Source organism: Oncorhynchus mykiss, chromosome 27, assembly GCF_057628025.1.
Source record: "Oncorhynchus mykiss isolate SJ-2025 chromosome 27, ASM5762802v1, whole genome shotgun sequence".
Classification (NCBI taxonomy): Eukaryota; Metazoa; Chordata; class Actinopteri; order Salmoniformes; family Salmonidae; genus Oncorhynchus; species Oncorhynchus mykiss.
In genome coordinates, this window is record NC_143048.1 from 48068314 (window position 1) to 48080000 (window position 11687).

Consider the following 11687-nt stretch of genomic DNA (forward strand, 5'->3'; position numbering starts at 1 on the left):
AGTCTGTCCTGAGGAACCACTGGGAGTCTGGACTATGTCATGTTATCTCCTCTCATACTACACAGAACTGAACACACTTGAATAATGCAACATGTAGAAATTTTGCAATAGTTAATTTCTGTTCACCAGAAGACTTTACAATGCAAGAACAGAAGATACCGGTAGCTTCCAGCTTCCTAGGCTAACTTTCCTTGCTAGCTTGTAGCTGAAGCTAACATCAATTCACTACCCTAGTACTTTGTTGGTGATAATATGCAGACCCATAATGCAAAGTATGCTGATTTCAAAGTTGCTGATTGTCGCTTAAAAACTATAGTCGTTGCCCCCCAAGAATTGTAATTCATTCACTACCTCGCCCTTGCCTCAGTCACATCTCTCCTCTCGTTCAGTACTCAGTACTGTCTCTCACCAGGAAGAGGTGGGGTCTCAATACTGTTACTCACCAGGAAGAGGTGAGGTCTCAATACTGTTACTCACCAGGAAGAGGTGGGGTCTCAATACTGTTACTCACCAGGAAGTGGTGGGGTCTCAATACTGTTACTCACCAGGAAGAGGTGGGGTCTCAATACTGTTACTCACCAGGAAGTGGTGGGCTCAATACTGTTACTCACCAGGAAGAGGTGGGGTCTCAATACTGTTGCTCACCAGGAAGAGGTGGGGTCTCAATACTGTTACTCACCAGGAAGAGGTGGGGTCTCAATACTGTTACTCACCAGGAAGAGGTGGGGTCTCAATACTGTTACTCACCAGGAAGAGGTGCGGTCTCAGTACCGTTACTCACCAGGAAGAGGTGGGGTCTCAATACTGTTCCTCACCAGGAATAGGTGGGGTCTCAATACTGTTACTCACCAGGAAGTGGTGGGGTCTCAATACTGTTACTCACCAGGAAGAGGTGCGGTCTCAGTACCGTTACTCACCAGGAAGAGGTGGGGTCTCAATACTGTTCCTCACCAGGAAGAGGTGGGGTCTCAATACTGTTACTCACCAGGAAGTGGTGGGGTCTCAATACTGTTACTCACCAGGAAGAGGTGGGGTCTCAATACTGTTGCTCACCAGGAAGAGGTGGGGTCTCAATACTGTTGCTCACCAGGAAGTGGTGGGGTCTCAATACTTTTACTCACCAGGAAGAGGTGGGGTCTCAATATGTTACTCACCAGGAAGAGGTGCGGTCTCAGTACTGTTACTCACCAGGAAGAGGTGGGGTCTCAATACTGTTCCTCACCAGGAAGAGGTGGGGTCTCAATACTGTTACTCACCAGGAAGAGGTGGGGTCTCAGTACTGTTACTCACCAGGAAGAGGTGGGGTCTCAATACTGTTACTCACCAGGAAGAGGTGGGGTCTCAGTACTGTTACTCACCAGGAAGAGGTGGGGTCTCAATACTGTTACTCACCAGGAAGAGGTGGGGTCTCAGTACTGTTACTCACCAGGAAGAGGTGGGGTCTCAATGCTCGCTGTGTGCATTACATCATTGGGTCTTAAAGAGACAGCGCACACTTTTATTTAAAAAAAGAGTTGTTGATCAGTAACAGTAAAATAAGTCCCCGTATGGAAAGTCTCATCTGTAGCACCATGAAATGAGCCCACACAAGCTCAATAACTCAATGCATCCACACACTCCTACTGAATAGGGATTCACCTGTATTTTGAATAGGCCTAGGCTACCCCTTTTATTTATCCACTTTATCAATAGATCGAGATTTACCATCCAAATAAATTAGGACCATAATATTACGTAGTCAAATTGATTGTATAATTGATTCATTAATCCATACATGGCTGTCATCAAACATTTAAAATGTATTGAACTCAAAAGATCTGTCTGGATCAAGTGCCATTCTATGATCTTGGCTAATACACCTTCTCATTTTCCCGTGGTATCGTTTTTGGTATCGTTTTAGCATTGAGTATTGTGATGGCACCGTGGTTCTTCCTGTAAAAGTTGCGTCATACTGCATGCTACACCTTGAAGGCTGTCGCAGAATTCTATGGCACGTTATTTAATTGACAGCCATTGTTACCATTAATGCCAGTTAGTGCTGGTTTGACCACTAGAGGGCGTCTTTGAGAAGCATTTGACAAGCCTTCAATAGTGGTTGTACTAGAGAATTGAAAACTTGGGATTGGTTTTAAGAAATGTAGCTTCATTATTTTGATTAATATTATAGTGTTTCTATTCCAAGAAAAACAAAACCCTCAGAGTTTCCGTTAGGAAAATATGGCGCTGTACAACGTGACCGGTCGGGAGTAGGCTACAGTGCTAAGAGCATAACATTTCCACACCATAATTGTTGTCTAACCAATACTCAAACGGAGATTCAGTGAAAATAAAAATCTCCTTAATTTATCAAGACCAGTCCCCATGCTTGTCTCAGAGCAGCGCATAAACGGTGCTGAAATAGTTGACCACAGTGGGTAGGCAATTGCTTCAAATCCTACTGCTTCTAACTTCAATATGCTCTTTAAATAAATAAGACCTACACCACTTTTAACAGCACATTACTCAACACTAGTGAGACTCATGTCGCCTAAGGTAGGCCAACAGTATATCATTTTTTATATATATATTTATATCAGATAAAAAAAATGTTCAATAAGGTGACTCTCCGCCAATAATTAGATTGAAAGGATTGGAGGATTATAAATTAATATCTAAGGGGCTTTTATATATTTCTTAATTAATTTTTAATTTAATTTAAAAAACAGCAACTATATTTTGGAGATTATTCTGATTTCAAATAACCTAGAGTGAGAAAAAGGCCATTCTTCAACATGGACTGAGACATTATTACTAATTTGTAAATAAAGGCCGTTTGTTATTTAGAATGATTTTTTTCTGTTTTTAGAGAGAGAGAGAAACCTAAAGCCCACCGTCGCCTCATGGGTCTCCCGGTCGCGGCTGGCACGGGCATCAGACCAGCATCTGTAGCAATGTAGTTTGCATTGTATTATACTGTGATACTAATCCTGGTATCGTGACAACACTAGTATAGAGGTTACCAATGCCCGAATGCTTGTATTTGTATCTGAATGCCTGTATTTGTATCTGAATGCCTGTATTTGGATCTGAATGCCTGAAGTATTATCTGAATGCCTGTATTTGTATCTGAATGCCTGTATTTGTATCTGAATGCCTGAAGTATTATCTGAATGCCTGTATTTGTATCTGAATGCCTGAAGTTTTATCTGAATGCCAGTATTTGTATCTGAATGCCAGTATTTGTATCTGAATGCCTGTATTTGTATCTGAATGCCTGTATTTGTATGTTATTAACTATTCTGTCATTGTGTTGCAGAGGAAGCCTGTTAAAAGGAGGCCTCCTCCGGGCTCCCTGCAGCTTCACGACGTGAAACATGACCACGGGGAACTGGAGGTAGAAGTTGTCAACTTTCTGTTTTAGTCATGTTGCAATTATGAAAAAATGGAAAATGCTGATTTGGCTACGAGGAAATTCCCCTTTTTGAAACAAAGGCCTGAAAATTACCTTTAAATGTCAAGCGTGCCTGAGTGATGTTTTTGGTCTGTTAGTTGTCTTCTTTCTGGGGATTTCGTTCTAGTGGTCTGTCTCTGTCGTCCCTATCTTGGCCTTATAGTGGCAACCGTCTCTGTTAACTCTTTGGTGTCTGTCGTGTCCATAGAAACCCAGCATCGTCTCTCCACACCCCCCCAAATTCAAGATGAAGACTTCCAAGAGTTCCCCCCTCATCGAGAAGCTGCAGGTCAGTGTATCACTGTCTCTGTGTTGCTTTCCATGTCTTGGCCTAGCTGGTCTCCGATCTGACAAAGATATAGTTTGAGAAGTTGACAAAAAAATATATATATATTAAGATCTGGTACCAGCTTTTGTTTGCACTTTCAAATCACTTTTACAGAATAGTTTTATTCAATGTGCCTCAAAACACAGTGAAACCTTTTAGTAGATGTTGTTGCAGGAAACAACCAAGGCTTTATCTCTCTCAGTTGGCATGTTTTAGCCTTGTTCACCGTGTCTGAGTTTAGGCTTCTCTTAAGAAACAGGATATCCTGATCCTTGTCTTGCGGTCAAAATCTGAAGCCAACTTTCTACTCTGCATGTTTATTCTAAATGCTCTAGAGATCTCTGTCTGACTCAGAGACCAGTAGAGGTGCTCTAGAGATCTCTGTCTGACTCAGAGACCAGTAGAGGTGCTCTAGAGGACTATGTCTGACACAGAGACCAGTAGAGGTGCTCTAGAGAACTCTGTCTGACACAGAGACCAGTAGAGGTGCTCTAGAGGACTATGTCTGACACAGAGACCAGTATAGGTGCTCTAGAGAACTCTGTCTGACTCAGAGACCAGTAGAGGTGCTCTAGAGATCTCTGTCTGACACAGAGACCAGTATAGGTGCTCTAGAGAACTTGGTCTGACTCAGAGACCAGTAGAGGTGCTCTAGAGAACTCTGTCTGACTCAGAGACCAGTAGAGGTGCTCTAGAGAACTCTGTCTGACTCAGAGACAAGTATAGGTGCTCTAGAGAACTCTGTCTGACTCAGAGACCATTAGAGGTGCTCTAGAGATCTCTGTCTGACTCAGAGACCAGTAGAGGTGCTCTAGAGAACTCTGTCTGACTCAGAGACCAGTAGAGGTGCTCTAGAGAACTTTGTCTGACTCAGAGACCAGTAGAGGTGCTCTAGAGAACTCTGTCTGACTCAGAGACCAGTAGAGGTGCTCTAGAGAACTCTGTCTGACTCAGAGACCAGTAGAGGTGCTCTGGAGAACTCTGTCTGACTCAGAGACCAGTAGAGGTGCTCTAGAGAACTCTGTCTGACTCAGAGACCAGTAGAATTGCTTGATAAACATAAAAACCCACAGAAGAAAAATTATATTCGGTGTCACTCATTTCTGCTTTAATTTGTATGATAATATGGGGCAAAACGGACGGAGTTGGCCAATAAATTTTGTCAACAACAAAACTATATTTTGTCTCCAAATGTTTATTGAAAACGTACATTTGCCAAAATGAGCACTTGTTTTCTATCAAATACTGCACATTGTTACAGCGAATTATGGCCATATTAGCATAAGACATGAGATCAGTCAAAACACCTCAAAGACATAGTACCAAGAAACAACTGAAAACTAGCTGAAACAAGCCACCTACGAGTCCCCACGTGGCAGTTCCTTGTCATCTAAGCTATTTGACTGTTCAGTATCATAACAAGACGATGGCTTCTGGCTCTATCGATCTGCATCATGATGAGTGACGTTTATCAGCTGACCTGTCTATATTCATACAGAATACAGTTTTGTTGTAGTGTAACCGAGGAAACAACAAGTTTAGGATACCAGTGTACAGCTGTACTGTCATGTTAGTAGGCTGGCAATGTTTTGCTGTGGATTTTATTGCTGACACAAAACCGCCACCTAGTGGTGTGTATCGGTCAGTTCATGAATATCCCCAGAGAGAGGTGGAGGGGGGAAGGGCCCAAATCCCTGAAGACTCTCCAATCGGCTGACATTGATGAGCTAATGAGCTCAAGGAAAGAGAGAGAGAGTGAGAAAGAGAGATGGAGACAAAGACAGAGAGAGAGAGAGAGAGCTCAAGGCCATTCTCTGACAGGCTGGCAGGCAGCTTTACATCACCATAGTCTCTCTGACTCCCTCGGCTCGGACAGAAGCTGTTGGGAGAAGCCATGGGACAGAATGGTTGTCGCTTCTCTCTCTTCCTCTTCTCCCCTGTCCAGGTAGGAAAGAACTAGGATGTTAGAGGGAGGATGTGTGCTGTAGGATGACTCAGGTTAATGGTCCATAGTTAGTCAGGACTGGATCGTAGCTGTGTTGAGTCAGGTGTATTGTGTTGAGTAGAGGAGGGCACTTCAGGACACTGTATGATCATGATTAATGTTGTATCTAAAGCAGGATAAGGACAGTAATCTCTCTGTCTCTCTCTGTCTCTGTATCTCTCTGTCTCTGTCTCTGTCTCTGTCTCTGTCTCTGTCTCTGTCTCTCTCTCTCTCTCTCTGTCTCTGTCTCTCTCTGTCTCTGTGTCTCCCTCTCTCTCTGTCTCTGTCTCTCTCTGTCTCTGTGTCTCTCTCTCTCTCTCTCTCTCTCTCTCTCTGTCTGTATCTGTATCTGTCTCTCTCTGTATATGTCTCTCTCTCTCTGTATCTGTCTCTCTCTGTCTCTCTCAATTCAATTTCAATTAAATTCAAGGGCTTTATTGGCATGGGAAACGTGTTAACATTGCCAAACTGAGGTAGATAATATATAAAGTGAATATATAAAGTGAAAAACAATACAAATTAACAGTAAACATTACACATACAGAAGTTTCAAAACAATAAAGACATTACAAATGTCATATTATATATATACAGTGTTTTAACAATGTACAAATGGTTAAAGTACACAAGGTACAATAAATAAGCATAAATATGGGTTGTATTTACAATGGTGTTTGTTCCTCACTGGTTGCCCTTTTCTCGTGGCACCAGGTCACAAATCTTGCTGCTGTGATGGCACACTCTCTCTCTGTCTCTCTCTCTGTCTCTCTCTCTGTCTCTCTCTCTGTCTCTGTCTCTCTCTCTCTCTCTCTCTGTCTCTCTATCTGTCTCTCTCTCTATCTCTATCTGCCTTTCTCTCTCTATCTGTCTGTCTCTGTATCTGTATCTGTCTCACTGTCTCTCTCTGTCACATAGACACTGTCTCTGTCTCTGCATCTGTCTCTCTCTCTCTGTCTCTGTCTCTATGTCTCTCTCTCTCTCTGTATCTGTATCTGTCTCTGTCTCTCTGTATCTGTATCTCTCTCTCTCTCGCGCGCTCTCTCTCTCTCGCCCTCTCTCTATCTGTCTCTCTCTCTCTCTCCCTCTCTCTATCTGTCTCTCTCTCTATGTCTCTCTCTCTATCTGTCTCTGTATCTGTATCTGTCTCTATGTCTCTCTGTATCTGTCTCTATGTCTCTCTGTATCTGTCTCTATGTCTCTCTGTATCTGTATCTGTCTCTATGTCTCTCTGTATCTGTATCTGTCTCTGTCTCTCTCTCTCTCTCGCGCTCTCTGTCCTGTTCTATGACGCAGGTAAAAATCTGCTTGGTGCCAACACAGCTTTTCTGGGGGAATAGAGTGGGCCAGATTCTATGTGAATAGAGGAGTTGATCAGTGTCTATGTGAATAGGAAGAGTGGGTCAGTGTCTATGTGAATAGGAAGAGTGGGTCAGTGTCTATGTGAATAGAGGAGTGGGTCAGTGTCTATGTGAATAGGAAGAGTGGGTCAGTGTCTATGTGAATAGGAAGAGTGGGTCAGTGTCTATGTGAATAGAGGAGTGGGTCAGTGTCTATGTGAATAGGAGAGTGGATCAGTGTCTATGTGAATAGGAGGAGTGGATCAGTGTCTATGTGAATAGAAAGAGTGGGTCAGTATCTATGTGAATAGGAAGAGTGGGTCAGTGTCTATGTGAATAGGAAGAGTGGATCAGTGTCTATGTGAATAGGAAGAGTGGGTCAGTGTCTATGTGAATAGAGGAGTGGGTCAGTGTCTATGTGAATAGGAGAGTGGATCAGTGTCTATGTGAATAGGAAGAGTGGGTCAGTGTCTATGTGAATAGGAAGAGTGGGTCAGTGTCTATGTGAATAGGAGGAGTGGGTCAGTGTCTATGTGAATAGGAGAGTGGATCAGTGTCTATGTGAATAGGAGGAGTGGGTCAGTGTCTATGTGAATAGGAAGAGTGGGTCAGTGTCTATGTGAATAGGAAGAGTGGGTCAGTGTCTATGTGAATAGGAGAGTGGATCAGTGTCTATGTGAATAGGAGGAGTGGGTCAGTGTCTATGTGAATAGGAAGAGTGGGTCAGTGTCTATGTGAATAGGAGAGTGGGTCAGTGTCTGTGTGAATAGGAGAGTGGATCAGTGTCTATGTGAATAGGAAGAGTGGGTCAGTGTCTATGTGAATAGGAAGAGTGGGTCAGTGTCTATGTGAATAGGAGAGTGGATCAGTGTCTATGTGAATAGGAAGAGTGGGTCAGTGTCTATGTGAATAGGAAGAGTGGGTCAGTGTCTATGTGAATAGGAAGAGTGGGTCAGTGTCTATGTGAATATGAGGAGTGGGCCAGATTCTATGTGAATAGAGGAGTGGATCAGTGTCTATGTGAATAGGAAGAGTGGGTCAGTGTCTATGTGAATAGGAAGAGTGGGTCAGTGTCTATGTGAATAGGAAGAGTGGGTCAGTGTCTATGTGAATATGAGGAGTGGGCCAGATTCTATGTGAATAGAGGAGTGGATCAGTGTCTATGTGAATAGGAAGAGTGGGTCAGTGTCTATGTGAATAGGAGGAGTGGGTCAGTGTCTATGTGAATAGAGGAGTGGGTCAGTGTCTATGTGAATATGAGAAGTGGGTCAGTGTCTATGTGAATAGGAGGAGTGGGTCAGTGTCTATGTGAATAGGAGAGTGGGCCAGATTCTATGTGAATAGAGGAGTGGGTCAGTGTCTATGTGAATAGGAGGAGTGGGTCAGTATCTATGTGAATAGGAAGAGTGGGTCAGTGTCTATGTGAATAGGAAGAGTGGGTCAGTGTCTATGTGAATAGGAAGAGTGGGTCAGTGTCTATGTGAATAGGAGGAGTGGGTCAGTGTCTATGTGAATAGAGGAGTGGATCAGTGTCTATGTGAATAGGAAGAGTGGGTCAGTGTCTATGTGAATAGGAAGAGTGGGTCAGTGTCTATGTGAATAGGAAGAGTGGGTCAGTGTCTATGTGAATAGGAGGAGTGGGTCAGTGTCTATGTGAATAGAGGAGTGGGTCAGTATCTATGTGAATAGGAAGAGTGTGTCAGTGTCTATGTGAATAGGAAGAGTGGGTCAGTGTCTATGTGAATAGGAAGAGTGGGTCAGTGTCTATGTGAATATGAGGAGTGGGCCAGATTCTATGTGAATAGAGGAGTGGATCAGTGTCTATGTGAATAGGAAGAGTGGGTCAGTGTCTATGTGAATAGGAAGAGTGGGTCAGTGTCTATGTGAATAGGAGGAGTGGGTCAGTGTCTATGTGAATATGAGGAGTGGGCCAGATTCTATGTGAATAGAGGAGTGGATCAGTGTCTATGTGAATAGGAAGAGTGGGTCAGTGTCTATGTGAATAGGAAGAGTGGGTCAGTGTCTATGTGAATAGGAAGAGTGGGTCAGTGTTTATGTGAATAGAGGAGTGGGTCAGTGTCTATGTGAATAGAGGAGTGGGTCAGTGTCTATGTGAATATGAGAAGTGGGTCAGTGTCTATGTGAATAGGAGGAGTGGGTCAGTGTCTATGTGAATAGGAGAGTGGGCCAGATTCTATGTGAATAGAGGAGTGGGTCAGTATCTATGTGAATAGGAAGAGTGTGTCAGTGTCTATGTGAATAGGAGGAGTGGGTCAGTATCTATGTGAATAGGAAGAGTGGGTCAGTGTCTATGTGAATAGGAGGAGTGGGTCAGTGTCTATGTGAATAGGAGAAGTGGGTCAGTGTCTATGTGAATAGGAAGAGTGGGTCAGTGTCTATGTGAATAGGAGGAGTGGGTCAGTGTCTATGTGAATAGGAGGAGTGGGTCAGTGTCTATGTGAATAGAGGAGTGGATCAGTGTCTATGTGAATAGGAAGAGTGGGTCAGTGTCTATGTGAATAGGAGGAGTGGATCAGTGTCTATGTGAATAGAGGAGTGGATCAGTGTCTATGTGAATAGGAAGAGTGGGTCAGTGTCTATGTGAATATGAGGAGTGGGCCAGATTCTATGTGAATAGAGGAGTGGATCAGTGTCTATGTGAATAGGAAGAGTGGGTCAGTGTCTATGTGAATAGGAAGAGTGGGTCAGTGTCTATGTGAATAGGAGGAGTGGGTCAGTGTCTATGTGAATATGAGGAGTGGGCCAGATTCTATGTGAATAGAGGAGTGGATCAGTGTCTATGTGAATAGGAAGAGTGGGTCAGTGTCTATGTGAATAGGAGGAGTGGGTCAGTGTCTATGTGAATAGGAGGAGTGGGTCAGTGTCTATGTGAATATGAGAAGTGGGTCAGTGTTTATGTGAATAGGAGGAGTGGGTCAGTGTCTATGTGAATAGGAGGAGTGGGTCAGTGTCTATGTGAATAGGAGGAGTGGGTCAGTGTCTATGTGAATAGTAGAAGTGGGTCAGTGTCTATGTGAATAGGAGGAGTGGGTCAGTGTCTATGTGAATAGGAGGAGTGGGTCAGTGTCTATGTGAATAGGAGGAGTGGGTCAGTGTCTATGTGAATAGTAGAAGTGGGTCAGTGTCTATGTGAATAGGAGGAGTGGGTCAGTGTCTATGTGAATAGGAGGAGTGGGTCAGTGTCTATGTGAATAGGGGGAGTGGGTCAGTGTCTTTGTGAATATGAGGAGTGGGTCAGTGTCTATGTGAATATGAGGAGTGGGTCAGTGTCTATGTGAATAGGAAGAGTGGGTCAGTGTCTATGTGAATAGGAGGAGTGGGTCAGTGTCTATGTGAATAGGAAGAGTGGGTCAGTGTCTATGTGAATAGGAGAGTGGGCCAGATTCTATGTGAATAGAGGAGTGGGTCAGTGTCTATGTGAATAGGAGGAGTGGGTCAGTATCTATGTGAATAGGAAGAGTGGGTCAGTGTCTATGTGAATAGGAGGAGTGGGTCAGTGTCTATGTGAATAGGAGAAGTGGGTCAGTGTCTATGTGAATAGGAAGAGTGGGTCAGTGTCTATGTGAATAGGAGGAGTGGGTCAGTGTCTATGTGAATAGGAGGAGTGGGTCAGTGTCTATGTGAATAGAGGAGTGGATCAGTGTCTATGTGAATAGGAAGAGTGGGTCAGTGTCTATGTGAATAGGAGGAGTGGATCAGTGTCTATGTGAATAGAGGAGTGGATCAGTGTCTATGTGAATAGGAAGAGTGGGTCAGTGTCTATGTGAATATGAGGAGTGGGCCAGATTCTATGTGAATAGAGGAGTGGATCAGTGTCTATGTGAATAGGAAGAGTGGGTCAGTGTCTATGTGAATAGGAAGAGTGGGTCAGTGTCTATGTGAATAGGAGGAGTGGGTCAGTGTCTATGTGAATATGAGGAGTGGGCCAGATTCTATGTGAATAGAGGAGTGGATCAGTGTCTATGTGAATAGGAAGAGTGGGTCAGTGTCTATGTGAATAGGAGGAGTGGGTCAGTGTCTATGTGAATAGGAGGAGTGGGTCAGTGTTTATGTGAATAGGAGGAGTGGGTCAGTGTCTATGTGAATAGGAGGAGTGGGTCAGTGTCTATGTGAATAGGAGGAGTGGGTCAGTGTCTATGTGAATAGGAGGAGTGGGTCAGTGTCTATGTGAATAGGAGGAGTGGGTCAGTGTCTATGTGAATAGGAGAGTGGGTCAGTGTTTATGTGAATAGGAGGAGTGGGTCAGTGTCTTTGTGAATAGGAGGAGTGGGTCAGTGTCTATGTGAATAGGAGGAGTGGGTCAGTGTCTATGTGAATAGTAGAAGTGGGTCAGTGTCTATGTGAATAGGAGGAGTGGGTCAGTGTCTATGTGAATAGGAGGAGTGGGTCAGTGTCTATGTGAATAGGGGGAGTGGGTCAGTGTCTTTGTGAATATGAGGAGTGGGTCAGTGTCTATGTGAATATGAGGAGTGGGTCAGTGTCTATGTGAATAGGAAGAGTGGGTCAGTGTCTATGTGAATAGGAGGAGTGGGTCAGTGTCTATGTGAATAGGAAGAGTGGGTCAGTGTTTATGTGAATAGGAGGAGT

General features: G+C 43.9%; 1 protein-coding gene across 5 annotated transcripts in view; it reads left to right on the plus strand.

The window, feature by feature from the left end:
- The window catches only part of zgc:153184 (capZ-interacting protein), an 83138-nt gene that overhangs the window by 44297 nt on the left and 27154 nt on the right, over positions 1 to 11687 (plus strand). For 4 of the 5 annotated variants that reach the window (XM_036965300.2, XM_036965301.2, XM_090224037.1 and 1 more), the window contains exons 3-4: positions 3296 to 3373; positions 3639 to 3719. In XM_036965300.2, the coding sequence (XP_036821195.2) occupies positions 3296 to 3373; positions 3639 to 3719 (159 nt within the window). Of the gene's footprint in view, positions 1 to 3295; positions 3374 to 3638; positions 3720 to 5531; positions 5704 to 11687 lie in introns of those variants that run through there. The other variant, XM_090224040.1, reaches the window with a different exon arrangement.